Source organism: Lepidochelys kempii, chromosome 7 (genome assembly GCF_965140285.1).
Source record: "Lepidochelys kempii isolate rLepKem1 chromosome 7, rLepKem1.hap1, whole genome shotgun sequence".
In the NCBI taxonomy this organism is placed as follows: domain Eukaryota; kingdom Metazoa; phylum Chordata; order Testudines; family Cheloniidae; genus Lepidochelys; species Lepidochelys kempii.
Window position 1 is genome coordinate 1,529,735 of NC_136386.1, and position 27,965 is coordinate 1,557,699.

Below are 27,965 nucleotides of genomic sequence, written 5' to 3' on the forward strand. Positions count from 1 at the left end.
GCGGTGAGGGGATGGGAGCCAGGCCAGGGCTGGGGGTGGGAAGGGCGCCAGGCCAGGGCTGGGGGGGTAGGAGGGATGGGCACTAGGCCAGAGCTGGGGGATGGGGGGATGGGTGGCAGGCCAGGGCTTAGGGGAAGTGGGGGGATGGGCACTAGGCCAGAGCTGGGGGTTGGGAAGGGAGCCAGGGCAGGGCTGGGGGGCAGTGGAGGGATGGGCGCCAGGCCAGCGCGGGGGGGATGGGCGCCAGGCCAGGGCTGGGGGTGGGTGGGGAGATGGGCACTAGGCCAGGGCTGGGGGGGTGGGTGGGGAGATGGGCACTAGGCCAGGGCTGGGAGCGGTGGGGGGATGGGAGCCAGGCCATGGCTGGGGGGCGGTGGGGGGATGGGAGCCAGGCCAGGGCTGGGGGTGGGAAGGGCGCCAGGCCAGGGCTGGGGGGGTAGGGGGGATGGGCACTAGGCCAGAGCTGGGGGATGGGGGGATGGGCATTAGGCCAGAGCTGGGGGATGGGGGGATGGGTGGCAGGCCAGGGCTTAGGGGAAGTGGGGGGATGGGCACTAGGCCAGAGCTGGGGGTTGGGAAGGGAGCCAGGGCAGGGCTGGGGGGCAGTGGAGGGATGGGCGCCAGGCCAGCGCGGGGGGGATGGGCGCCAGGCCAGCGCGGGGGGGATGGGCGCCAGGCCAGCGCGGGGGGGATGGGCGCCAGGCCAGGGCTGGGGGTGGGTGGGGAGATGGGCACCAGGCCAGGGCTGGGGGTGGGTGGGGAGATGGGCACCAGGCCAGCGCTGGGGGTGGGTGGGGAGATGGGCACTAGGCCAGGGCTGGGGGTGGGTGGGGAGATGGGCACTAGGCCAGGGCTGGGGGGGTGGCTGGGGGGGAAGGGCACTAGGCCAGCGCTGGGGGGGTGGGTGGGCGGCAAGCCAGGGCTTGGGGGCGATGGGGGGATGGGCACTAGGCCAGAGCTGGGGGTCGCGAAAGGAGCCAGGCCAGGGCTGGGGAGCAGGGGGGGATGGGCGCCAGGCCAGTGGTGGGGGGGGGCATGGCGCCAGGAAGAGGGGGCGAGGCCCATGCCAGACGGTCCGGGAGGGGGCGGGGCCTCACAGCCGGGTCGGCTACCCCCAGACCTAACCTGGCCGCCGCCACAGGCTACGGGGAAGATGGCAACCGCCCTCTTCCGGCTACACCCAAGATGGCGTCCGCGGAACTTCCCGCCACACCTAAAATGGCCGCCGTCAACTGCCTCCACATCCAAGAAGGCCGCTCGACTGTGTGACGCAACTTCCGGTTAGACAAACAGGAAGTTGCTCAGTATCCGTTGCCCCCGAATCCCTGGCGGCGGGTTCCGGTTTCGGCAGCTGCCTCGGTCCCCATGGAGACGGGCGGGGGCCGGTTCGGGGTGTCGGAGACCCTGGGGGCCCTGAACGCGGCGCTGAAGAAGGAACTCGGCCCTCCCGCCTCCGTCTGGTTCAAGGAGAGCAGCGCCCGGAACCTGCGGACCCGCGACTTCCTGGCCCCCCAGGCCGCGCTGCGGGCTCTGTTCGCGGGGGGGCCGGTAGGCGGGGAGAGTGAAGGGGGAGGGGCTCAGGGCTGGCGGGGCCGGGAGAGGGAGGGGCCTGTGGGCGCGGGGCGGGGCCTAAGGCCACGCGGGGCGGGGCGGGGCGGGGCGGGGGAGGGGCAAGAGGTGCAGCCCCAGCAGCTGGGGGGATTCCTTGGGGCGAGGCCCCCTGCCCCTGTTGCAGGGCAGGGGGGCGGGCAGGGGGCACCTTGGCTGTGGTGTCTCATTCCCAGGCACCGCCCATGGGACGGAGCCGCTTTTACTCCTGGGAGCAGGCTGCGCCCAGCCCCTGAAAAACGTGCACTAAAAATTGAAACTTCTGCGCACAATATTTTAAAACTCTGGAAATTTTGTCTGTCAAAATCGCACGACATAATCATGCCAGTTTCAGTTATTTTGGTAATTTATTTCAAAATACTGGTCAGCAAGTATGTCTGTAACAATATAAGTTTCAGAGTAGCAGCCCTGTCAGTCTGTATTCGCAAAAAGAAAAGGAGGATTTGTGGCACCTTAGAGACTAACCAATTTATCTGAGCATGAGCTTTCGTGCATCCGATGAAGTGAGCTGCAGCTCACGAAAGCTCATGCTCAAATAAATTGGTTAGTCTCTAAGGTGCCACAAGTACTCCTTTTCTTTTTGTAACAATATAAGCACACACAAAAATTCACCACCCCCCCCGGAGAGTTAAAGAATCCCCTATGACTACCCAGTTCCAGTTCCTCTGCCCCCTTGCCACCCTGGAGCCCAGCTGTGGGGGCTAGATACCCAAAGCCCCTACCCCCAGATTGCACAGCTTCCTACATTCCCTCAGGACGTGCTGGGAACTGCAGCTGCCAGGAACCCTCGAGCTCCCTTTTTCTCTCCCCAGCAGCATCGACTATGTGCACGCTGGGCTTAGGGAGTCCAGTAGCGGCTCGCAGCACTGCAGCCCATTTCTGTGGGGGAAAAGGAAAGTCTGCATGCACAATGTTAATTTCTGAAAAATTCTACATTGCGCAGTGGTGCAGAATTCCCCCAGGCGTCCCCCTTGCACCACACTAGGGTCCTAGGCTCACAACTAGCCCCTACCACCATGGGCTGCAGTAACTGCCTGAAAGTTTATGAATCTAACCTAGACTGGTGAGATTCCAGCTAATTTCTGTCAGTAAGAGTGAGGAATTTGCAAGATGGCACACTGGTGTTAAAGAAAGTGTCTGTGAGAGGAGCTTTTCATGTGTCTGTCTTGTCTTCTTGCAGGTTCCCAAAGGTATCATAGAGGATGTGATTTCACTAAAATGCCCTGGAGTACCACCTCTCCAGAGCTGTCAGCAGACCCCACTGGGGCTGACTGTTCAGTTACAGAGACCTGCTGCCTTCCAGCAGGTCCTGAATTCTATTGGTGAGTTCACAAAGCCTTCCCAGGCAGCAAGTGGGCAGAGTATCATCCTGAACTGCACACCCCTCCGGGGCCGGAGAAGCCTGGACATGCTTAGCCTGAGCAATCTGAGAGCCATTCTAGTAACTGACCACTTGGCTGAAGTACTCAGAATACAGGGGTCAGTGGATTGAATTCTCCAGCTCTTTAAATGCTCTTCCTTGGATGTTGCACCGGCTCATGCATGGTGAATGGTGTTTGTATCTGATTCTAGGATGAATGTCCACCTGGTTCCTGCTGTGCCCGATGAAGGAATCCAGAAGTTTCTGCACCAGCTGAGAGTTGACTGGCCCTCAGAGCTGGAAACAGCATTCATTCCTGAGGATGTTTTGGCCTTGAAGCAAGTCCTCAGCCAGTGCCCTTATGCTACAGTCCCAGGGCTGGAGCCACGGCAGATGAGGCTGGCTGATGATGTAATATATAAAGTGCATTTGAAAAACTTCCTGGCGCAGCAGAGCTTGGAGGGCTATGACCCCAACCTAGATGTCTGTCTTGGTAAGCGTCACACGTTTAACATTTGCTATCTGACTGGGTGGGCACAAGGCTGCAGTTGGCTCTATTGTCATACAGAAAATATGGGGTGTTTGGGCTCAAATCCCCCCTTTCCACTCCCATTGCTCTTTCCTGGTTCCGGCGCACCAGCCTTTAGCAAGTCACAGCCCCACAGGACACTGACTGAGGCAGCAATGGCTGGGGTGGAGAAAGGGTGCAAAGAGCCTGTACCTCCCTTTCTGAGTCCTCTCCTCCTCCTTGGCAGTGACTGAGGAGAAGCTGCGGGTCCTGGCAGAGCTGCGGCAGATGGCCCTGCGCTGTGCGGTGAGTAACCCTGCTGCCTGTGGGTTTGTGCTGCTCTGGTAAACAGGGAACCCAGAGCGCCTGCCCTGCTCAATTCTGTGCTTGGTGGGAGTACATCTAACCAGGCTGCTGCTTTGCTGCAGGGCACGGGACCGGCAGGCTGCTGCAGGGTGGTGCATGTGGTGAGCTGTAAGGGCGAGTTCCAGCAGCAGCAGGTGGATTTGCTCTGGAGGATGTTGGACCTGGGACCTCACACAGCCTTGCAGGTGAGGCACGTCTCTGACTCCCCCATTGCTGCCTCCCATGGCAGCACCCAGCAGAGGGCAACGATGGGAAAGTGTTTTCTGCTGCTGTGTGAAGTTGTCTGGGTTGGGGGTAGGGGTGTCTGAGCATGGCTCCCTCTGATTTCCCCCAGGAAGAACTCATGGTGAAAGGAGACCGTATCTCCTTGAAAACCTTCCTTTTCCTCCTCTGTAGCCTCCCCCTGCCCTTCTGGCTGAGCACTACAGATAAGAAAGGTTTCAGAGTAACAGCCGTGTTAGTCTGTCTTCGCAAAAAGAAAAGGAGTAATTGTGGCACCTTAGAGACTAACCAATTTATTTGAGCATGAGCTGTAGCTCACGAAAGCTTATGCTCAAATAAATTGGTTCGTCTCTAAGGTGCCACAAGTCCTCCTTTTCTTTTTACAGATAAGAAAGGCAGTGTCCCTGCCCCTGAAGACCTTGATGCTAAGGTGATAGGGCATCGGGGGGAGGAGGGTAGACAAAACTGGAATCACTCACAGCATGGCTGGTTTCTTTTGACTGAATAAGCTGTGACATTACAACGGTCTGGGCGCATCCATTAAGAGCCGGGGCTCAGGTTGGTCTGTGGTGCCTATCACCCTGGGATCTAAGCACAGCTGAACGGCTGTGCTGTCTGGCATACTCCATATTTCACGCATCCCAGTACTGCCTGAACGGGCAAAGCCCTTGGTGAAGTGCAGAAGGTCAGGGAGCTGTTTGCCCCTCCTTTGTCCCAGGATTCACTCTCTCCTCCTCTCTCTCAGAAACACCTCGTCTGTGGGCCAGTGAAGGTCGCTAACTCCCCCTCTCCTGTGGGGGCACCCCAGTACTTCCAGTAAGTTGGCACTTAGCAAGGACTCTGCTGCAGCCGTTCAACCGAGCGCGTTTCCCTGCGTTCTGCTGAGGTGGCTGATAATCAGGGTGTTTTTTCCGTCTGTAAAAGTGCTGCCCAAGCTGCTGGCTCTGTAGAATATTCTGTGTTCTTCAGCCCAACTCCTCTGAGTGGCACGCAGCACCGTACAAAGGTGGCTAGGATGGACAAGGAGGAGGCTTAATCCAAGTTGCATAGCAAGCACTGGGAAGAGAACGCTGGTGTCCTGACTTCCAGTCTCCTCTTCAAGCCATTAGCCGTGCTTCCGGCAACCCTGATCTGCATAGCCCTGCAGGGCTACAGCTCATGTCCTGAGGAGCAGGCCCTGACTCTGCACTGTGGAGGGCTAGTGCTCTGCGGTGGGGTCACTGGTTAATGCTGTGGGAAATGGAAAGAGAGGGTAAGCCCTTCTTACAATGTCTGTCCTGCAAAGACACGGTGGGGAGGTGAGGACAGAAGCAGGCAGGCCTGATAGAACTAGGCTGGGATGTTGGTGCTGGATGGACAGCTCACTGCAGCATCTTTGAGGGGCAGGTCTGGGCATGGACAGTTGTGTGTCCAACCTGCTGTCTGCCCCCGTTTCTGCTCTGGCCAGAGATTCTGCCCATCCCTGCATCAGTGCCATCAGCCAGGGACCTGGGCAGGAAAGAAGTCTGCATCCTTAAGATTCTGATCAATGGCTTTCTGATTTCCTCAGCCATTGAAAGGCAAGAGAGGCCACTTGGAACTCCTCTCTTCTGCTTCCTGTGAGGGGCCCAGCTTGATGTGGTGCTCTAAAGGTCCAGCTGCCCTCACATCATGAATCAGCGTCCCATGTTACTGGTTCAGTAGCAGAGGGGTCCAGTCTCTGGTCAGGAACACAACAATTTCAGGGAGCTGGTTTCAGTTTGACGCTGTCCTTGCTGCATGGAGTTCTGCCCCAGGTTGTTGGGTTGCCACTCTGCCGCCCAAGAGAAACGAGACCTGGTCTCTTAGCCCAGCCTCTCTGGGCTGGCAGAGCTGGAGCCAAAACCCTGGCAGCCAGTGGGAGTGGGCAGAGATGTGACCAAGGGGGGATGCATTGCTACAAGTCAATAAGAGTGCCTCTTTCTGCTGGGTGGCTCTTTTGGACACTGTCTGATCCCCAGCTTTGTTGGGTGGGCATTGCCATTGTACTCAGATGGGCCAGGGCAGTGCCAAGTGCAGCTGAGAGCTGGCAAGGGGATGATAGCCCTGGGCTGTCTTGCATCACTGCATTTATTCCTCCCAGGCTCCGCAGGTGCCAGATGTACGAAGCCTCGGTCATGAAGTATGGAGACCTTGTTCAGGGTAAGGCTTCAAGCCTTTGCTTGGCCAGGGGATGCTTCCTCCTGCTCTTGTGCCTTCATTGACCCAAGGAGACCAGGCAGCCCCTGGAGCCTCCTCACCCGCAGGTTGCATTTGTGCAGGCAGCCTCTCACCAGGGCTAGCGTCACCTGCGGCTCCTCTTGCTGCACGTTAGCTGCTGTGTGTGTGAAGTCACAGGTGTGAGAGCCCAGCCTCTGGGAATTAGCTGCTGGAGGCTAGCATTGGTGGCTCTTCTCTCCCCAGCAGCACCTACACCATGCTGCCGCAGGCCTGCTTTTCCCAGAGGAGTTCAGAGCCCTTTGGTAGCACCCCCGCATCCAAGCCGCAAACATGGTCTGTGGATTTCAAGCAGATTTGCAGGGCCCTGACTTTCGGTTCTCCCAGTCCAGATCAGCAGGGACTGAAAGTCATTCCCACGATGGGTGTTCATCCGGTGAGGAGGCATCCAAACCACCATCACCAGGCTAATAGCTGGGGCCTCAGCAGAGACCAATCACTTCACAAGCAATGGCCAGCAAACTCCCTCTTGCCCCCGGGGCAGCCTCCTGGGCAGGGCTGAGGCATGCTGATGGGGAGCATGCCCAACCAGTGCCAGCATGGCGTGTGGAGAGAGGGGGAGCTGGCCCCCACAGCTGTACCCCAGCCTCCTGCACCTGCACAAAACTCACAAAGCCCACATTTCCCAGGTGGCGGCTGGGCTGCCCCCCAACATGCCCTCCTCTTCTGGCAAGAAGTGGACTGGGGCTGAGAGATATGTCCCAGCTATGACCATGTGCAGGCTTAGCGGGTGGCATGGCTGGTGGGCTCAGCCAGGCCCTTCCAGTTGTATGTTCTTTGCCACGTTTTCTGCGCAGATGACTCTTGGACTGAGATCATCAGCGTCTTGACATCAGCTGCCATCAGGTTTGAAATGCTGAGTACAGCCCATCAAAGTCAGGTAAGCGCACGAAGGAACCACGTTGCTTTTCCTTCCTGGTCATTAAGAGGCAATCCCTGTGTATTCTGGCCCCTGGGCCTTACAGGGACAGGGAGTGAGCAACATCCCACCGTATACAGCCTGCCAGCCAGCAAATGTGGGAAAAGACAGTCACTACGTTTCAGGGAAAGGACTCTGAGACATACAAGAACCTGGGAAGCCATGACCCTGAGAGACCTAGGAGATAGCACACAGCAAATTAGATAGGAGCTTCTAATGCGATATTGCAGTGGAACAAGCCATTCTGAGCTATAAACCCAGAGCAAGAAGTCGACAGCAAGTCTCTTGACAGTCAAGTGCAGCATCGGTTTTGGGTGTGGCTCTTGGCACCAGGAGGAGGGGAACAAATTAGAGGGAACTCGGAGACAGGTAACAGAAATGGGGCAGGAGAGGGTTCTGAGAAAAGGTTAGAGCTCGACAGTTCTCCCTTGGGCTCCCAAATGGCTAAGGAGCAGGCATTCGAAGGAGGTTGATGTGGGGAGGAAAAGGAATTGGTCAGGGTGTGACTACAAACAAAGGGATGAAATGAAGCAAAGGCAAATGGAGGTTGATGATCAGGAATCCTTTGCTAGCAGTGAGCTGTTAGACCATGCATTGGTCTCCCAAAAGCAGGGACAGGAGCCCTGTTACTTGGAACGTGTGAATGGACTGGGGAAATCTGAGGCAAATTTGCCCTGAGGAAGCATTTCCTAATGGTCTCCAGGCTGGGGCCTAGATACAACCTGGTACTTGCCCAACTCTCCTTCTTCCAAGAGAAGGCCAGGGTCAGATGCCACCAGGGGGAAGTGGTGCAAGGGCTCATGAGAATGGGGAGGAAGTAGGTATTGCTGGGCGGACCACTGAGGAAAAAGTGAGAGAGGAACGGAGCTGGTTTCCGCCTTCAGATTATCCTTGACCTGGAGGACAGCAGCATCTCCACAAAGGGAACGAAAAGTGGAGCCTTTGTGATGTACAACTGCGCTCGGCTTGCTACGCTCTTCAAAACTTACCAGCAAGCTGTGGAGCAAGGTGAGTGCCAGGACTGCCTGTCTGATCAGCTGCAGGCAGGACATTCCGCTCAGCTCGGGCCACTGCTGAGCAAGATTAGCCCCAGACTGATTCAGTGAGTGACCCCCTGGAAGCGACGGCAGCAATTGGCCAGGCTGGGCCTTACTGCTAGTCAGAGCCCTCCAGAGGTTCCAGGGGCTCAGGCTTTATGGACTCGTAGCCCTTGGTCTGACTGATCCAGAAGGCAGGGAAAATCCTTTGTGGATGGTCTTTGTGGACCTGCGACAAACTGTCTGACAAAGCCGCTCCAAGGGGTTGGGGTCCAGCAGCTCAGGCAAGCCCAGCCCACTCACCAAGCACAGCATTCAGGCCAACGGCCCCAGCATCACGGCAGGAAGGTGCAGGGGAGGTCTTCCCCCTGCAGCGGGCTGGAAACTGTGACAAAAGCAATGGATGATGTGACTGAGCCAGCTTCGATTGCTTGGAACGATCTTTTATGCTAGGTGTCTCCAGGTATCAAACCCCTGCCCATCTCTGAGCTGCTGCCAATCTCGGCTCTTCCCCAGATCTCTGCTGCCACAGGTGCGTAACCGGGCTCTGAACTTTTATTCCAGGTGCATACCCGGCCTTCCCCCCAGCATCAGAACTGAACTTCTCCCTGCTCAGAGAAGAGGTGAGTGGGCAAGGGCTGGGACCCATGGCTGGAGGGGCTGCCAATCAAGCTTATCCTTACTCTGCCCCACAGTCATTTCCTCCTGCACGCCCCCCTCGGAAAGGGCCCAGGCAGTTTAGCAGGAGCATGTGGGAGGGTCTGATCCATTGGGCCACTGGAATCTCAGACAGCCCAGAGTTCAGACTGGCTCCCAGGAGAACCATCACTGGGCCTGACAGCTGTCCTCCCCCGCCCTGGCTTCCAGTCCAGTGGGACTACCTGAGCTGGCCAAGGGGTGAGGGGAGAGAGCTCCGGAGGCTGCTGGGAGGTGACTGACATTTGTGTTCCTTCCATAGGGTGAATGGCTTTTGCTGTTCAACTACATCCTTCCCTTCCCAGAGACCCTGAGCCAGTCAGCACAACTGCCCCTCTCCAGCAAAGGGATTCGAATCACAGCCAGCACTGAGGCGGTGAGAGCAGTGAGGCTGGGTGCTGGGAGGATCTGCAGGCTCTTACCCCCCAATGAGGGCTCTGGCAAGCTGGCTTACTGGGGACAGAGCCCCAGGCGGGTGCGAGGGCTGCTCCTGGCTGGCACTAGCCTGGAGGTTTGCAGGTTGTCTGTGGAGCACTAGAGAGGGCTGCTTTGGTGCTATAGCCACCGTTCTTGAAGAGATTTGTTAGACAGCCAAGGCCTAGACGTCCCAGTTAGAACGGGGCCTGCTGAGCCCTGTAGAGTTACGTCTGATTTAACACAAGCTGCAAATTAGTTTGGCAAACAGGAGGTGCAGGGAGGAGTAAGCAAGTGAGCTTGGCTGCTGCTAAATAACCCTCTTCCAAACAGCTGCAGCCCTTGCTGCCGGCACAGCTGTGTGTTCGGCAGGAGGGGGGTTTGCGGGAGGAGAGCATGCTGTCCTTACACGTTAATTCGGGGCAGGAGGGGGGAAGAGGGACAGCGACTGCGATTACAGGGCAGCAGTGAGAGGGACAAATGGGTGTCCCAGGCTGACAGGCCTAGCAGTGTGGAGGGGCAGGGCCCTGCCGGTAAGGACAACGGTGGAGAACAGGGAGCTAGTTCCTCGTGTCTGCCTCCAGGGCATTGCCCCAGAGGGACTGTTCGAGAGGAGATAACCCCAGCAGTCTGACCAGCTGCCTCAACAGCATGGAGAGTGAATGATCCCAGGCAGAGGCAGGCTGGCCACAGGTTCAATGGAGGCAGCAGCATAAGCTGCCTTGCTGGGAGCAAGAGGAGCTCATGCTCTGTGGCCCACTCAGTCCGTGGCTTCTCTGCTGAGCTGGCCAGGCCCGGGGTGCTGTGCAGGTGTGGGTGACTGTGGGGCCCTGGCCACTGCTGTTACAGGCAGGGGGGGCTTGCTGCCTGTTCTGCAGGGCTTCTCCCAGATGTTTATACCACTGGCACTTCAAAGCAGTTGTGCAAGCCAGCCTCTAATTGTGGTTCTCTGCTGGGACTGAGCCCAGGCTGCTCCCTACAGCACCTCCTCTGGGGGCCGCTGCTGCTTTCCCATCCCTGGGCACCCAGCAGGTGTCAGCAGGAGCCCCGCGCGGGAGGAAACAAGCGTGGAGCTGCTAGCTGCAGCCCTGGCCGTAGGGGCAGAAGGCCTGGAAAGAGGTGCCCAGGACCGTGATGGGGTGATCGACTAGGCAGAGTGGGATGGGTGTCACTGTGCGACCACCTAGCAGGGAGTGTGCACATGGTCTCTGACTGCCCCCTGCGGGAAGGAAGGTCTCTAGCTGCTCTGCTTTGTGTGGCAGGTGTGCAAATTCCTGATTCACCTGAGCATGGACTTCAGCTCCTACTACAACCGCGTTCACATCTTGGGGGTAAGCAGGGACCCTCCTGGGAAACAGCCTGCCCTCCCTCCCACAGTAGCTGCTCTCTCCAGGGAGCCAGAGCAGCACCCTCCCCCTGCAGGCTTCAGGGCCCAACTGGCCATGCCCCTCTGTGGGAAGCTAATGGGATGGCAGTGTACCAACAGGGGTGCCCAGCTAGGAAAGCCTGGCTTGCTGGCTAGGGCACGCTTCCCCTGCCCAGCTCTCAGTGGCCTCAGCACCATGTGGCGAAGGGCACCCCATCCAGCAGGGGGGCTGAGAGCATGGAGAGGAAAGGAGGAAGGACTCTAGGAAGCCCTCCCTACACTGAGCAGGAGCTGCGGGGAGCCCTGCCCCTGGAGCGCAGGGAAGCAGCAGCCTCTGCTCTCACTTGCTGCCACCTCTCTTCCAGGAGCCGCTGCCTCATTTGTTCAGCCAGATGTTTGCTCGGCTACAGCTGATGAGAGGAGTGAGAGACGTGATCCACAGGGCCCTGGCTACCCTCCACCTACCTCCTCTCAGCCAGATCTGAGTCCTGCGGGCACCACACATTGGTGCCGAAAGGGTAGCACAGGGGGAGGGCAGAGTCTGGTCTGAAGCTGTTGTTCGGAGTTAAAGGGTTAACCCTGTTTTAGAGGGTGGGGGAGGGGTCCCCCCAGGTTTAGTTGCTATCTGGAGGGGCTGGTTCTTGTGGAACAGAAGGGGTTAAATGCCCTTCCCACCGCTAGTGCTGGGGAGGAGGCAGTGGCTCTGCTGGCACCTGGCCATGGGCTCTGCCTCCTAGCCACTGAAGCCAAACTTGCTGGCCTCCTGCCACAAACTGCCCAGGAGCAGGAGAGGCCGTGTCCCAGCCCGTCAGCCCCTCAGAATCTCCCTGCCTTGCCGTGAGCCCCCCGCCCCCAGGGGTGGAGTGGGGCACCCCAGCAGGCCAGGCCTCAGCCTTAGTTGTGTTGTAACAAGTGGTTTTTTGGCTGTTTTGCTCTGAACTCGCTGAGGTCCCCACTGGCCCCAGGGTCGCTTGCCCCTACCCCGAGGGGGCCAGCAGCCTTGGTGTTGGATCCAAATACAGATTGTTATGGAGCAAGTGCTGTTTTCTTGTTTAACTCCCCGCCATTCCAGTCCTGGGCCCCCAGCTCCACCTCGCCCCGCTCCAGACCCCCCGCCATTCCGCTCCTGGGCCCCCAGCTCCACCTCGCCCCGCTCCAGACCCCCCGCCATTCCGCTCCTGGGCCCCCAGCTCCACCTCGCCCCGCTCCAGACCCCCCGCCATTCCAGTCCTGGGCCCCCAGCTCCACCTCGCCCCGCTCCAGACCCCCCGCCATTCCAGTCCTGGGCCCCCAGCTCCACCTCGCCCCGCTCCAGACCCCCCGCCATTCCGCTCCTGGGCCCCCAGCTCCACCTGGCCCCGCTCCAGACCCCCCGCCATTCCGCTCCTGGGCCCCTAGCTCCACCTGGCCCCGCTCCAGACCCCCCGCCATTCCGCTCCTGGGCCCCTAGCTCCACCTCGCCCCGCTCCAGACCCCCCGCCATTCCGCTCCTGGGGCCCCAGCTCCACCTCGCCCCGCTCCAGACCCCCCGCCATTCCGCTCCTGGGGCCCCAGCTCCACCTCGCCCCGCTCCAGACCCCCCGCCATTCCGCTCCTGGGCCCCAGCTCCACCTCGCCCCGCTCCAGACCCCCCGCCATTCCGCTCCTGGGCCCCAGCTCCACCTCGCCCCGCTCCAGACCCCCCGCCATTCCGCTCCTGGGCCCCAGCTCCACCTCGCCCCGCTCCAGACCCCCCGCCATTCCAGTCCTGGGCCCCCAGCTCCACCTCGCCCCGCTCCAGACCCGGGCCCCCAGCTCCACCTCGCCCCGCTCCAGACCCCCCGCCATTCCAGTCCTGGGCCCGCAGCTCCACCTCGACCAGCTCCAGACCCCCCGCCATTCCAGTCCTGGGCCCCCAGCTCCACCTCGCCCTGCTCCAGACCCCCCGCCATTCCAGTCCTGGGCCCGCAGCTCCACCTCGACCAGCTCCAGACCCCCCGCCATTCCAGTCCTGGGCCCCCAGCTCCACCTCGACCAGCTCCAGACCCCCCGCCATTCCAGTCCTGGGCCCCCAGCTCCACCTCGCCCCGCTCCAGACCCCCCGCCATTCCAGTCCTGGGCCCGCAGCTCCACCTCGACCAGCTCCAGACCCCCCGCCATTCCAGTCCTGGGCCCCCAGCTCCACCTCGCCCCGCTCCAGACCCCCCGCCATTCCAGTCCTGGGCCCCCAGCTCCACCTCGCCCCGCTCCAGACCCCCCGCCATTCCAGTCCTGGGCCCCCAGCTCCACCTCGCCCCGCTCCAGACCCCCCGCCATTCCAGTCCTGGGCCCGCAGCTCCACCTCGACCAGCTCCAGACCCCCCGCCATTCCAGTCCTGGGCCCCCAGCTCCACCTCGCCCCGCTCCAGACCCCCCGCCATTCCAGTCCTGGGCCCGCAGCTCCACCTCGACCAGCTCCAGACCCCCCGCCATTCCAGCCCTGGGCCCCCAGCTCCACCTCGCCCCGCTCCAGACCCCCCGCCATTCCACGCCTGGGCCCCCAGCTCCACCTCGCCCCGCTCCAGACCCCCCGCCATTCCAGTCCTGGGCTCCCAGCTCCACCTCGGCCCAATCCAGACCCCCCGCCATTCCAGTCCTGGGCTCCCAGCTCCACCTCGGCCCAATCCAGACCCCCCGCCATTCCAGTCCTGGGCCCCCGGCTCCACCTCACCCCGCTCCAGACCCCCAGCCATTCCACTCCTGGGCCCCCGGCTCCACCTCGCCCCGCTCCAGACCCCCCGCCATTCCACTCCTGGGCCCCCAACTCCACCTGGCCCCGCTCCAGACCCCCAGCCATTCCAGCCCTGGGCCCCCAGCTCCACCTCGCCCCGCTCCAGACCCCCCGCCATTCCACGCCTGGGCCCCCAGCTCCACCTCGCCCCGCTCCAGACCCCCCGCCATTCCAGTCCTGGGCCCCCAGCTCCACCTCGCCCCGCTCCAGACCCCCCGCCATTCCACGCCTGGGACCCCAGCTCCACGTTGCCCCGCTCCAGACCCCCCGCCATTCCACTCCTGGCCCCCCAGCTCCACCTCGCCCCGCTCCAGACCCCCCACCATTCCAGTCCTGGGCTCCCAGCTCCACCTCGGCCCAATCCAGACCCCCCGCCATTCCAGTCCTGGGCCCCCGGCTCCACCTCACCCCGCTCCAGACCCCCAGCCATTCCACTCCTGGGCCCCCAGCTCCACCTCGCCCCGCTCCAGACCCCCCGCCATTCCACTCCTGGGCCCCCAACTCCACCTGGCCCCGCTCCAGACCCCCAGCCATTCCACTCCTGGGCCCCCAGCTCCACCTCGCCCCGCTCCAGACCCCCTGCCATTCCAGTTCTAAGCCTCCACCCACAGCTCTGCCTCAGGCCCATCCCCCATTGCCATGCCTGCACAGCTCTGCCCATGCTCCATAATCCCGCTAGTCCAGACCTGTCAGCCCAGCGCAGCCTGGCGGGCTCAGCAGCAACTGAGGCACGCTGTGGACCCAGCAGCGAGCGGAGACCCTGGGCTCTACATGCATCAGCTTGGCACTGGCTGGGCTGCCTCTACCGTGCCCCGACAGTACCAGCGTGAGAGAAAGAGAAGCTGCAGCTTTCCTGCCCCAAGGAACACAAGACTCCCCCAGTCAAACACTAGCCTGTGTAGCTCCCAGGGAGGTGCCCTGGCACTGAGACAACGCTGTACCTGGCCTGCCCAGCTGGTCCCCTGGCACCATCTTCCCTGTTTCTACCAGGCCCCTGGCTCCTCCCCAAGGATAGGGTCACGTCCATCTTCGGGGTGCAGCCTGGCCAGCTGGTGACTCCTGCTGTGGGCAGTGCTGACCCTCAGCCAACTGCACTGGTCACAGAGGACAGTGTGCCTGTTGCCTGCAGCCTCCGTGCCTGCCTAGGCTCCTCCAGGGGCTGTCCTTTGTTTTGCTCTCCTGAAGAGCCACCTCTGGAAGGTCACTCGGGCTCTGCCCTGTCTCCCTGGATGGTCAATGTCAGGCTAGTGTGCTGCGAGGGCACAGAGCAGCGCATGGGCCACCTCCCCCTGAGGTGCAGTGTCCCTCGTTCTGTGCTGCTCACTTCCCCTCAACTCACCCCACTTCACAGCCAGACCAGCAGCTCACCAGAGTGGACTGGCCCAAGGGCCACAGAGCTGTCCGTGCACAACAGCTGGGCTCCACCAAGGGGCCTGGCACAGCCTCTCCAAACTGCAATCCAGAGCTATGCAATATGCCTGGGGCACTCGGGGAGCAGGTAACCGCAGCCAGCCCAGGGTGCAGGGCCTGGAACTACTGAGCCCAAGCCGGAGAGGAGACAGCAGCACAAAGCATCTCCTTCAGCAAGTCCCAGCGCAAGCACGTTGGCCCCAAACCTCCCGGGCACGGGGAAACGTGCAGGCACCAGCCACCGGAGGAGCCTGGGGATGGGGAACAGAACTGCTCAGTGCAGTGGCGCTCAGGGGGTCTGCTGGGCCCTGCGCCCTGTTCGTGGGTTCCCCAGCAGCTGCCCATCTCAGCCTGGGGCTAGGATGTCTCCTTCATCCAGGCGGTGCTGTCAGGCGCTGACATGCCCTGACGCCCAGCAGTGGGACCCCTCCAAGGGCTCTGCAGTCAGGACATGCTGCCGGGCACAGGCAAGCCAGGCAGCCCCTGAACATCCACGGTCACCCCACATCCTGGAGCTGAGCAGCCAGCCAGCACACAACATGCCGAGTCTACGCAGGCAGGGGAAGAAGTGCAGCGGTGGGTACAGCAGGTCAGTGGGTGTCACAAAGCCTGGGTTCTGTTCTCAGCTCCGTGGGTCCCTGCTCATCACTCCCACACCATGTCTCAGTTTCCTATGTGGGACACCGGGATTGAGCTGACTTGCTCCAGCTCCCAAGCAGCGTGGGGCTTCATCAGCATGTCAAGGGCTTGGAGACCCCTGGGCTACGGGGCTCCAGAACAGCCAAGTGTTATTAGGGTCACTGGGGGGGGCCTGGGCAAGGCCCTGTTGGGTTCCCAGGCTGCTCTGCCCACAAGGAACTGCCAGCGTTTGAGATGCATCCTCGGCTGACATGCCAGCTCCCCTGGGACTAGGGCCAGGGTGAAGTGGCAGGATGGGGTGCCAGCTGGAGAGAGGGTTTAGAGGCCTGGTCCCCCTCTCCCAGCTGGGGACAATGGAAGCAGAGGGCTATGGAGGCTCTGCGGTTCCTGTGGCAAGCAGGCACCCCACCCCCCACCAAATAAGGCAGCTGTGGCCTTGCCATGTGCTCCCCTTTATTCCAAAGCCCTGGAGGAAGGGAGCTGCTGGGGACTCGCTCGGGCCATGCACCAGACAATCTCTAGGCCCTGCCCGCAGAGCACACAGCCATAGCCCCGCTCCTCGCTTCCCCAGCAATCCAACTCAGCCACATCTGCCACGTGGCAGAACCTGCTGCCTAGGAAGACGAGGCTGTCCTTGCGTAGATGCCAAAGCGTCAGGCGCTGGTCCACGGAGGCGGAGACCAGCAGGTCTGGCCGCAAGACCCTGAGTCCTGTCACATGGGCCGCATGGGCACATGGCCTTGAGAACGCCTCCAGCAGGAGAATGCGAGCCCCGGCACTGGCTCCAAGGGGCACTATGTGCCAAGGAAGGGAGGGGGACGGCTCAGTCAGGGCTGTATCCACAGCAATGAGACAGATGTGGATGGAGCCATCATCACTGCCACTGGCCACAAGGTATCGTCCTGCCGCTGTCTGCCGAACATGGAGGCTGTTCACGCCACAGCTGTGAGCCTGGACAGCCAGGGACGGGGCCCCCAGAGCTGAGAAAAGAAGAGCTCAATGACAACCAAGGGCACGCAGCAACAGACACCTCCGCTGCAAAGGAAAGTGGCTGCTGCCATGACTGCCTGGAGGTGTCCCTGGGAGGCAGTCCCAGGCACTAGCTGCAGAGAGCCCCAGGGGACACTTCCAGCAATCAGTGCAGTCAGGAAAGCTGGGGAAACACCTACCGAGGGGCCGCAGCTCTCCACTCGCCAACTCCAGGGCGGCTGCAGCATGCTCAATGGTGGCAGTTATGTCCCAGAATGCAATACTCCCATCAGTGGCAGCGCTGCACATGAAGTGTCTCCTGGGAAACCAAATACATTGGGGCAGGTTCCTGGCTGAACTAAGTCTAGATTCCTGGGCCCTGAGGTTCAGTGCACAAACCAGCTGCCCTGGGTGGCACGCAGTGGGGGAGTCTGCAGCGAGTCCAGTCCCTGCAGTGAGCAAACCCTTGGATCTAGGCTGCTCCGGTCTCCAGTGTTTAATCTGACCACAGAGCCATAGCACCCTGAGCAGTCACAGTGCGGCTGAGGCCTGCAGCTGTCCTAGCCCTGGATTGCTGGTGAGGGTAGGTTTGCCAGGCCAGCGCAATCTGCACACAAAGCATCCCTAGATCCCTGCAGGACGGAGTATATGGGACCACGTTGGCTCCTACCCGTGCAAGCTCTGCTAGGATTAATTCCCCAGTTCAGATGGGAGGTTTGGAGGCCAAGACCCGGGGCAAAACTATCCTGTGGGTGAGGGGTGCTGGTCAGAGGGGGCATGAGCCTCCCTGTACCCCTCCTCTTCGTCTGCTCTCCTCCAATCACAGCTGAAACCATCTCTCCCCATCTAACTGCAGGGATGTCCGATGCGGCACAGTGCAAACAGTGCTCACCTCCTGTCTCCCGCTACCCTGTGCGTAAACGTCTCCACTTTCAGGACGCAGCGCTGGTGGTGAAAAGACTCGGCCACAAGCAGCAGCTTCTGAGCAGGCTCCAGCATCAGGAAGATCCTGCAGTAGCAGCAAGGGGAAGGCAGTCAGGGCAAGGGAGCGGGGGTGCACAGATTTCACTGCAGCTCTGCCCGGGCGCCCATTCTCCTGCCCCTCTGTCTAGATTCAGGGTATGTTCTCCCAACTCAGAGAGGAGGGGAGCAGTTGGGGAAGGAGGAGCGCTTTCCAGCCCCTGCCTCCACACAGGAGGAGTTAGGAAGACCAGGGGATCAGCTGTTTTTGCATCTCTTCCTCCAGGGCTTTGCTCCCTCTCTGGATCACACTGCGTCTCCTTCCCCTGGCAAGCTGGAACAGCCCATTGGGGGAAAGCAGGTCTCTGGGATCAGAGCTGAGACTCCTCCTTACCGGACAGATCCATCACTGCAAGCGGCAGCCAAGAATAGGCAGGACTCATCAGTACCAGCCACAACTGCAATGGACATGTACCTGGAGCAAACACAGCAACCAGTCAGCCCATTGGCTAGTCTCCACAGGACAGGCAGATGGCCAATCCTGTGCCGGGGCACCACAGGGCAGCCCCACAGCTTGACTACAACCCCCAGCACAACACACTGCATAGCTCTCGCCTCTCAGAGGAGACAACAGTAGGGACTGATCCACACCCTAGTCCCTGCCTCCACACTGGGAGCAGCAGAGCCCTGCCCTGATCTGCAGACTGCGAGGCAGATCCCACCAGCCTGGCAATCTCCAGGTCGACCGGAGGTATGAGGGACATGGGGTGAGCTCTCTAGGACAGGAGGGCAAAGTCCCTTTTCAGCTGGGCCCTCAGCTATGTGACTGGGGTGGGGGAGAGAGGGGAGTAGGGCTCAGCTGTCCTGAAGCCTCAGCATCAGCAGAGCTCCTGCCTGGACTGAAGGGCTGAGGACTGCAGGGGTCTCAGGCTCTCTCTCCAGTGCCCTGGCAGGAACTAGCTCCCCATGTGGCCCCAGCCCACATCCCTGTTTCCTTGGGGAATGCCGGGGTGTTACCTGGTTTCCGGGTCCATCTTGATGACTCGGTGCTTGTTCCTCATGCGATCCCAGTGCTCGTCCAGCTGGTGGGAGGCCACGTGGACGACCTGGCAGGCCACGCCACTCCTGGCATCGTGGTCACAGCTGAGCAGGAGCCTGTAGCACTCTATCTCAGCCCTGCCCCCTGCAGAGAACAGGAGAGCAGACCAGGTGGCTGTCTCCTCCTGCCAACTGCCACTGGCCACGGCCAGAGCTCTCACGCTCGAGATGTGGTCGCTGATGGCTGCGAGTGGAGCCAATGAATAGGATGATTCGCTGATGGCAATCACATTGGCAGTCATGTCCTCACTGCTGGTCACAAGGATATCCACCGGGCAGCACCCGCGGGTCCTTATTGTGCCCACATGCCGCACGCATGTCAACTCCCGCCCATGCAGAGGCTCCCTCAGCAGGTGCTGCCTGCTGGGCCCGCCCCGGCTCTGGTAGACGAAGACGTCCCCAGACTTGATGTAAGCAAAGACCTCGGAAGCAAGCCAGCGGCCGTAACTCCACGAGCGGTGACCCCCGCCACATGGCACACAGTGCAGCTTCTCGTTGGTCCGGGAGCTCCACAGCACAAAGTGGCTTGCATGGAAGCCCAGCACCAGCAGGTTCCCACCAGGGGTGAAGTGCAGCTGTTCGATCCACTCCAGCCCTTTGCATGGCTTCAGCTTCCTGAGCACCTGCAGCTGCCGGTCCTGCACTCGCAGCTGGCGGTAGCAGCCGTCCCTGCCCGTGCTATAAACAAAGCCATCATGGCAGGTCACTGAGGTCACACCCAGCTTCCCATGAAGCCCAAAGAGCAGGGAAATGGGACCTTGAACGGGGCGGTTTCCTTCCCCCTGGGAAGAAACCAAACCTGGCTTGTCACCGGAGTCTTTACAGACCAAACCATGACCCACAGGGTCATCAGCAGCATCCCCTTGTCCTGGCACAGAACAGATGCTAAAGGCAGATCCCAGAGCAGTGCTGCAGGGAAACAGCAGCAGCGAGCCCCTGCGGTCACCACAGACCAAAAGCCCCTCCTCGGGCAAGAAGGCCACACTTGTATGCCACCTGTGCCTGCAGACTGGCAAGAGATAGCAACATTTCTCCACCACGGAAGCCACTCGTCCGGAGGAGCAGCATGAGACCTCCAGCCAGAGCAGAACACCCCCTAGGCCAGAGGCAAAGAGCACATGTTGGCTGGGATCCCCACGTGGGCATGCGGCCCAGCTCAGGCTGTGGACCTTCCCCTCATACAGCCTCTTCTCCTCACTTTCTGTGGGGCAGCAGAGGGGAAAGACTTTGACATGCCCCGTCAGATTGCCCATGGCACATAGCACGATGCCATTGGCTAGTTGCACAACTTCCAGGAGACAGTAGGACTGATAGTTTGCATCCTCCATGACCAAAGCCCAGCGTTTAGAGGCCAAGTTGTAGCTGTAGATGGCCCCCGCATCAGTCATCACGAGGAGCTGGCTTGCGTCTACCAGCTTTACGGCCTTGGGGGATCCATTCCTATGGGGCGGGCTGAAGTTTAGTTGCACAAGGCCATTCCCATTGGGTTCAGGTCCTCTAATGTGCCAGAGTCTAACCCCAGTGTCAGCCCCACCTGTGGCCACCCAGCCTCGTGCCTCATGGACAGCTACTGCCCTGATACTGCGCCCTTTGTGCCCTCTGAAGCTCTGAACAACCTCTCCATTGTAGTTCCACACAATGCAGGCAGCGTCCTCCCCGATGCTGATGAGATAGTCACTCAGCAGCCTGACAGACCACACCCTTGACTGGTGGCCATAACACACCAGGAGACAGCGCACTGGATCACGAGGTGCTTGCAGGTCCCCAACATCCCACACCCTAATGCTCCGGTCATCCGAGGCTGAGGCCAATATGCCTTTGCTCTTCAAGTAGCAGATGCTAAAGATGACTCCGTCGTGTCCACTGACCCTCCTCTGGGGTTTTATCCTTGCTTCTTCATTGCTCCCGTCAGCCACGCGCCAGACCACAAGCTGGTTAAAGACTGTGCCAGCCACTACCACCAGCTCATTCCAGCTGTCTCCAACCAGATAAGCAGAGTAGAGGATGCACTTCTCCTCGCAGTGCACCTCCCGCAGGGTCCTGTGACTGGCATAGTCATAGAGTGCCACAGAGTTATGGCCAAGGGCTAACCCAACGTGAGTGAGGGTCCCTGTGCTGCCTGCCAACCACTGCAGATCCCATATCCAGTCGTGCAGCTCACAGAGCTGGCAGAGTTCAGTTAGACTCACTTCCTTCCCTCGTGCACACAGCTCCAGGACAATGAGACCTTTGCCCCCAAAGACAGCCAGAGTCCTCTGCTCAGCTTCTGAGGAGGGACTCCTCCGCTCCTTGATCCCGTGGATACGATGGTTCCGAAGCACCCTCTGCCAATGGCTCCCCGCAGCTCCGCCGCCAGCATCCAGGCTGTACACAACCACGTTGGGTCCTTCACCTAACAGGCAGCAAGTGATCAGAGTTATCCCCCTTCCCAGCAGTGCCCTCCCTGGGCCGGCGCAGCACCCGCCACTGCACCGGGCGCCCCGTCCCTCCACAGCAGCAGTTGGTGCCGCAGCGAAGGCTGCACCGGAATGTCCCCTGGTTTGCCAGAGGCCTTTCTGTCTGTCGGCAGTCATGCGACAGAGGGGTCCCGCAGGCAGCAGCCGGCAGGAGACGCCTGGCATGGCGGAGGAGATGCAGGGCTGAACGTTCCCAGGAAGGGCCAGTGGATGAGCTGCACCCAGGGCGGGCGAGCACCAGACACGTGCTGACCAGCCCAACAGTGCAGCCCCGGGCTGACAGGCACCATGTGTGTGGCTCTGTGGTCGCCCCATTGGGATACCCAGGCCTGTCTCGCCCCGTCCAGCCCTCCACAGAGTACCCAGGCCCTCCCCCCTCGGGGTACACAGCCCCCCTCTCCCAGCTTATCCCCCCAAGGTATCCGCCCCCTTCGGCTTGCTCACTCCGCCCCCCTCCCAGGGTGGTACCCGACCCCCCTCCCCCGGCTCGCTCTCTCCTCTCTCCCCCCCGGGGTACCCGGCCCCCCCTCCCCCGGCTCGCTCTCTCCTCTCCCCCCCCCGGGGTACCCGGCCCCCCCCCCCGGGTACCCGGCCCCTCCCCGGGGTCGCTCTCTCCTCTCCCCCCCGCCGGGGTACCCGGCCCCCCCTCCCCCGGCTCGCTCTCTCCTCTCCCCCCCCCCGGGTACCCGGCCCCTCCCCGGGGTCGCTCTCTCCTCTCCCCCCCGCCGGGGTACCCGGTCCCCCCTCCCCCGGCTCGCTCTCTCCTCTCCCCCCCCGCCGGGGTACCCGGTCCCCCCTCCCCCGGCTCGCTCTCTCCTCTCCCCCCCCGCCGGGGTACCCGGTCCCCCCTCCCCCGGCTCGCTCTCTCCTCTCCCCCCCCGCCGGGGTACCCGGCCCCCTCTCCCCCGGCTCGCTCTCTCCTCTCCCCCCCCGCCGGGGTACCCGGCCCCCTCTCCCCCGGCTCGCTCTCTCCTCTCCCCCCCCGCCGGGGTACCCGGCCCCCTCTCCCCCGGCTCGCTCTCTCCTCTCCCCCCCCGCCGGGGTACCCGGCCCCCTCTCCCCCGGCTCGCTCTCTCCTCTCCCCCCCCGCCGGGGTACCCGGCCCCCTCTCCCCCGGCTCGCTCTCTCCTCTCCCCCCCCGCCGGGGTACCCGGCCCCCTCTCCCCCGGCTCGCTCTCTCCTCTCCCCCCCCGGGGTACCCGGCCCGCTCTCTCCTCTCCCCCCCCCGGGGTACCCGGCCCCCCTCCCCCGGCTCGCTCTCTCCTCTCCCCCCCCCGGGGTACCCGGCCCCCCCTCCCCCGGGGTCGCTCTCTCCTCTCCCCCCCCCGGGGTACCCGGCCCCCCCTCCCCCGGGGTCGCTCTCTCCTCTCCCCCCCCCGGGGTACCCGGCCCCCCCTCCCCCGGCTCGCTCTCTCCTCTCCCCCCCCCCGGGGTACCCGCCCCCCCCTCCCCCGGCTCGCTCTCTCCTCTCCCCCCCCCGGGGTACCCGGCCCCCCCTCCCCCGGGGTCGCTCTCTCCTCTCCCCCCCCCCGGGGTACCCGGCCCCCCCTCCCCCGGGGTCGCTCTCTCCTCTCCCCCCCCCGGGGTACCCGGCCCCCCCTCCCCCGGGGTCGCTCTCTCCTCTCCCCCCCCCCGGGGTACCCGCCCCCCCCCCCCCGGCTCGCTCTCTCCTCTCCCCCCCCCCGGGGTACCCGCCCCCCCCTCCCCGGGGTCGCTCTCTCCTCTCCCCCCCCCCGGGGTACCCGGCCCCCTCTCCCCCGGCTCGCTCTCTCCTCCCCCCCCCCGGGGTACCCGGCCCCCTCTCCCCCGGCTCGCTCTCTCCTCTCCCCCCCCCCGGGGTACCCGGCCCCCCCTCCCCCGGCTCGCTCTCTCCTCTCCCCCCCCCCGGGGTACCCGGCCCCCCCTCCCCCGGCCCCCCCCGGGGTACCCGGCCCCCCGGCTCGCTCTCTCCTCTCCCCCCCCCCGGGGTACCCGGCCCCCCCTCCCCCGGCCCCACCTGCCACGAGCCGGGCTCCCCCCACGAACCGCAGGGCCGTGACAGGCGCCCGCAGCAGGCGCGGCTCCATGGCGGGGGCTGCCCGGGGAGGCGCCCTGGCCCCGCGCGGCCCCTGGCGCGAGCCCCCAGGGCGGCCGGGCTCGGGGACCGGAAGATCAAGGCCCCGCCCACATGCCCACCCACCAATGGAGAGGCTCCTTACTGGCCCGCGAGGCGCTCCGCGTCCCGGTTCTCTAACGCTGCCCCCCATTGGCCGGCGGTCGCGAGGGCTGTTGCGTGCCCTAGTCCCAGCGTTCGCGGCGCCAAATCCGTGCACCTGGGCCCGCTGCCCACGTGGCCGGCCCCCCAGACCCCCCCCGGAACTGCCCAAGCTCCCGCTTCTCTCGTGCCGCCAGCCCCTGCGGGTCAGCTCGGGGCACGGGGCTGTGCAGCGCCGAGCACCCCGGGCCCAGGCACTCCTGCGGTAACAGCATTGATAGGTACATGTCATAGCCACCTGGGGCACTTCCAGTGGCCAGCGCTCTGTGAGCAGCCCAGTCCTGCCCCTGCAGCGTTTACCCAGTCAGGTGTGTCACACCGCAGTGCAGCATCGCCCCATGGCACCCCCTTGCGATGGGATGACACAAACAGGTGGCGGGGGTTCGGAAACCTCACGCGGCTGGGAAGGGTGGAGGTTTGCAGAAACCGGCAGCACCGAGAAACACATCCTCGGACTCTGGCATTAGTAGTTTTCAAAACTTTATCTTCAGGACAGGCAGCTTCTTTGCACATGAATACAATACAATAAATTAAATAAATATTAAATAAGGGATGAACAACTTATCAGGTGCACACGAGGACATGGAAAACAGAAAACCAAGTACAGACAATGGTCAGGCACTTGCACATGCAACTGACAGTGCCAAGTCACTCAAATGAGCTAAGAGTAGCAAAAAGATTGAATGCAGGCTTGAACTTGGCAGATCCAATAAAAAGTCATGCCCTCTGAAGAATACATAAAACGACAACATCACATCACCCTGTGAAGAAGGCATCTGAGCTACATCATCTTAAAAAAATAACATACAAAATCCTCCATTCTTAGATTAGTCTCTGCTGATAAAGTGGAAAGAACACAGGAAGGGGCAGCAACACCCCCAAAGTACACACCAAACCCCAGAATCCCTGTCAAGAACATACAGTTAGAAAGGGTCATTGAACATGACAGGTCATTGGAGTCTTGTTTCTATTCCCGCTATGGTTACTCTCTTCCAGAAGACCCTTTACAATACACTCCTGCTATCCAGCTACCTGCTCACTAAGTGGCAGCAGGTTTCAAGTGTGCACCTGGAAGAGAGCAGTAATGCAACACACTGTTAACCCTTTGCAGTGCCCCTGGTAGGAGATCCCCTACTGCAGGCTTGTTTCTGGATGCACCTTCTTATGAGACACAGAATGCTGATAGGGTCCCTCTTGGTCTCCTTGTCTGGGAGGGTTGCATGGTGACAACATGCATCACTAGCCTAGTGCATCTCATATTTCTACTTGAGTAACAGTATAATAACACAATAATAAGTATTAGCAACATACCCAGTTTCCTAGTGCTGGGGCTATAGGACAACCCCCATTCTTTGGGGCTAATGTTCTGCTGAACATTTCAAACTGCTCCCAAAACCCAGAGAGCAATAAAAGGGAATTAGATTTCATACCAACACTTCCTCCCTCCCCCGCCTTCTGTCATGGCTAATCTCCTTGCTAGGCAGGGTAACTTGCAGCAGGACTGTCCGCAGATTTCCCTGATGCAATAAGTTGTCTCTCACGAGCATGGCATGTAACCTAATACTATCACACTGAGACAGAGCTGTGATCATCAGTGCATCCACCTGGCCTTAGGCCTGAACACCAGGCACTGAAGTAGCACACTGAGCCCTCTCCTCAGTTCAGCAACCTTAAAATAAATAAATAAGCAAGCCAACCAACCAACCCACCCATCTCTCTCCTCGGCCACAACTCCAGCCACATCCTCAGCAGGTGGCTGCACATCCAACAGGCTCACTCAGCCCTAAGGGCTGCATGGACCTTCACTTGTTGACTTTCTGGATGTACTAGCAGTGAAGAAATCCCATCTCCAGAGCTTGCAGTCATGCATTCAGCACGTGCCCTATGCTGTGGCAAGACAGGGATCTGTTTCACTCCTCACTACATTTCAAATTGTTTCCCTCCCACAAAAAAACCACTGACTGAAATGTACAGCAGTTAGGGAAGAAAACGCTTCAAGCTGAGGCAAGCTGGGAGTGACCAACTCCTCAGCACGTGAGGATCAGATGATGATACACAGAGACGTCTATTGTTCAGTTGTCCGGAGAGAGGCACTGGTACTCATTCCCCCATGTGCTTCCAATTTGCTACAGACACATTGGCATATATACGTAGCTCCATGACTGGGGGGCAAATGAATCACTTGGCAGAAGGAACCTTCATGAAACAGCCAAAAACCTAGCAAGGCAACCACACAAATCACAGGGTTAGAGTGAAACTCTCCCCCCCTCCCCCAATTACCCCAGCCCTGCTGCTATTGCACATAAAAGCTTCCCTTCTCCCTGATAATCAGCACAACTTAAAAGCATTTCAGAACCACATCAACCCCCGAGAAGGATTCACCATTAGCATTATGCTGTAAGATCTCCATAGTCACACAGCTGCAACACTTCCCTTCCTCCTAATACAGAAGGAGTGACACCCTCTGCCCCCTAATCAGTCTCACATCATGGGACTGGAATTTAGGGAAGTGGCTTAATGCAGAAGCTCAGTGAACCCACTTCCCATGTTCCCTCCTGGATTATACAGCCTCCATACCAGAGGGCTCAGGCTTGGCTGACAGTGCTGCCAATTACTGGTCAGGAGAGCCGAGCTGATGCTCTCATGCTCTGGAGGGAGAAGGGACTAGCAGCAGGATGCTCTAGGGACAGAAACTGGCAGGTGCCAAGGAAACCCCTGTGGAGGCAGCTAAAGAGAGACTGAATCAATTTCAATGGGAAAAAAACAGAGACCTAGGATTAAGAGGGGTTGAAACCCTGCAGACCCACTGACAGCACCTTTCCCCTGCAGAAGGCCCTGCCTGGAGAGGCAAGAAGCCTCAGCAAGGCAGAGCTCACTGATACTTGGACCTCCCCCACAAAAAAAAACCCCCTGAAATAAAAATACATGTGTTATCAAAATCTTCCTCAACCTCTGTCTCATTAGCATGAGGCCTGCTTCCCAACATGCTTGTTACTGGATTGCTTTTCCCAGTCTGACCAACAGAGATGCAGGTTACAGCTGAGCCTGAGACTTCTGCAGGGATGTGTGTGGGGAGAGGGGGAACAGTAGAATACCAAATATAAATCAATATAAACTAAACTGGCAAGTGCAAAAAGGGTCCCACAGTGTTACTGAAGAGGCACCTCCAAGCCCAGCTGTGCTGGGACACTACAATTCCACATGCATGTTGCTGTAGGATTTATCTACAGTCCATTCATTCTGGGCCTCATCCCCCTCTTTGGCATAGTGAGCCATCTCCTGCTGGAATTGGAGCTGGCGCCTCTTATTGGGATCAACATTGATCCAGTTGTTGGCAATCCATTTGGTTCCTTGAGTGACGAGGCAGCCTCCGTGCAGGGAATATTCATCCAGGTCGCCAACCCAGCCTGCAGAAGGAAAATAAACCATAACTGTCAAGTTGGGAAGCATTGCACTCTACTGTACCTCACAACCCTGCAGTGTCTCTCTAGGGCAGTGGAGTGCAGACAAACATGTGGCCGAGGACTAACTTCTGGCCTGCACATATTGTTCTCCTGTTGACAAGTACAACTATCCAGCCCAAAAGGAGATGCCAGACCACGTCAGCTACTATGATTTTAGGACAGTGACTTGGTTTAAGGGAGAAATCCAGGGATTAGCTTTGCCATAGCTAGCTAACTAATCACTACCTATGGACTTAACATTGGTGGATGTGAAGAACAGTTTTCAAAGCAGGACAGAAATGACAGATGTTGCCAGTAGAAGGCAAAATCCCATGGCTGCTGGAAGGTAAAATCTGTATTTTAAATTAATTAATTCTATCATGTAAAAGAAACAACTGACTTTACAGCAGCTATGGCCAATCCCCAGCACTTTCCAACAGCACTGCTGATTCTCTCTGACCTACTCCGCATCAAACTCACATCAGCAGCTTTTCTTTGTATTCTGTTTGTTTGCTATTGAACAGAGCCACTGGGATCTCAATTACAGCACACTGAGGCTCTCTATAGTCTTGTGCAGTGGCTGGAGCCCAGACCTGTCCTTCAGTCTCCCCATGGCAATGGTGCCTCATTACCTTCTGCTGGGATTTCCTGTAGGTGAAATCACAGGCTGCTCACAAGGCAGCTGTAATCCCCTTTCCCTTCTCCACCACGATCTCAAAATCTAGTGTAGTGTGTGTCTCATGCGGCCACCAGGGGCTTTTCTTGGGGCCACAGCCTCCTGGGCTGTGATTGGGGGGGGAGAGGGGGACAAAGTAGCAGTCCCCCCCTATTGTTCCTGGATGCACTGCCTTGGCGTTGGTTGCTGGGACCCTGTGGAGAATCTGGGGAACAATGCTGGAGGATCAGGCAGCCAGTGAGTTCCCCACCTTTCCAGGGGCAGTGGGGTTCAGGCTTTAGGCTTCAGCCCTGGGGTGGTGAGGCAGAGGGGGGGCAGGCTCTGGCCACTGAGCTTGGGGCTCCAGCCCCCACCCCCCATTGCCTCTGGCCCCCAACACCTCCCCCAACACCCCCCCACCAATCCAGGGCTTAATTTGTCCCCAGGCTTGACAGGGCTGAGTAAGTCTGCTGTGAAAAGCGATACTTGTATGCTCGTTAATACCACTTTTCACAACAGACTTATTAGCTAGCAATAAATAAATGACAATGATTTGGATGTGTGCATGTGCATATTTATTTGTTTTTCCTAAAGCTAATTA

General features: G+C 60.2%; 4 protein-coding genes across 10 annotated transcripts in view; 1 reads left to right on the forward strand and 3 right to left on the reverse strand.

Annotated features, from left to right (window-relative positions):
- NDUFAF3 (NADH:ubiquinone oxidoreductase complex assembly factor 3) overlaps positions 1-1,144 on the reverse strand; it is a 54,071-nt gene extending 52,927 nt beyond the window's left edge. The window contains exon 1 of the mRNA XM_073350875.2: positions 1,126-1,144. The gene's annotated coding sequence lies outside the window, so the exon portion shown is untranslated. The remainder of the gene's footprint in view (positions 1-1,125) is intronic.
- DALRD3 (DALR anticodon binding domain containing 3) lies at positions 932-11,764 on the forward strand. 2 transcript variants are annotated; one of them, XM_073350868.2, is made up of 13 exons: positions 1,264-1,548; positions 2,789-3,087; positions 3,181-3,461; positions 3,724-3,782; positions 3,905-4,027; positions 4,810-4,880; positions 6,166-6,224; positions 7,097-7,179; positions 8,103-8,226; positions 8,820-8,878; positions 9,214-9,327; positions 10,628-10,696; positions 11,097-11,764. In XM_073350868.2, the coding sequence occupies exons 1-13, from the start codon at positions 1,366-1,368 to the stop codon at positions 11,214-11,216; spliced, it is 1,644 nt and encodes a 547-aa protein (XP_073206969.1). In that variant the 5' UTR covers positions 1,264-1,365; the 3' UTR covers positions 11,217-11,764. The 2 variants fall into 2 exon arrangements, with proteins under 2 accessions (XP_073206968.1, XP_073206969.1); XM_073350867.2 differs by lacking the exons at positions 9,214-9,327; positions 10,628-10,696; positions 11,097-11,764 and having other exon boundaries at positions 932-1,548; positions 8,820-9,195.
- Positions 1,814-23,166, reverse strand: WDR6 (WD repeat domain 6). Of its 5 annotated transcripts, none has more exons than XR_012159734.2 (7): positions 23,009-23,166; positions 18,476-20,948; positions 17,853-17,933; positions 17,391-17,507; positions 16,699-16,817; positions 14,849-16,509; positions 1,814-8,640 (listed from the first exon to the last, which is right to left on the reverse strand). XR_012159734.2 is itself a non-coding variant. In XM_073350864.1 (6 exons), the coding sequence occupies exons 1-6, from the start codon at positions 23,076-23,078 to the stop codon at positions 15,983-15,985; spliced, it is 3,387 nt and encodes a 1,128-aa protein (XP_073206965.1). In that variant the 5' UTR covers positions 23,079-23,166; the 3' UTR covers positions 14,068-15,982. The 5 variants fall into 5 exon arrangements, 3 of the variants coding, with proteins under 3 accessions (XP_073206965.1, XP_073206966.1, XP_073206967.1); XR_012159733.2 differs by having other exon boundaries at positions 14,422-16,509; XM_073350864.1 differs by lacking the exon at positions 1,814-8,640 and having other exon boundaries at positions 14,068-16,509.
- A 563-nt stretch (positions 23,167-23,729) lies between these two features.
- P4HTM (prolyl 4-hydroxylase, transmembrane) overlaps positions 23,730-27,965 on the reverse strand; it is a 28,040-nt gene continuing 23,804 nt past the window's right edge. The window contains exons 9-10 of one of the 2 annotated variants that reach the window (XM_073350886.2): positions 26,431-26,673; positions 23,730-25,483 (exon numbers count right to left, since the gene is read on the reverse strand). In XM_073350886.2, coding sequence (XP_073206987.2) covers positions 26,456-26,673 — 218 coding nt within the window. In that variant the 3' untranslated portion in view covers positions 23,730-25,483; positions 26,431-26,455. Of the gene's footprint in view, positions 26,674-27,965 lie in introns of both variants that reach the window. The other variant, XM_073350885.2, reaches the window with a different exon arrangement.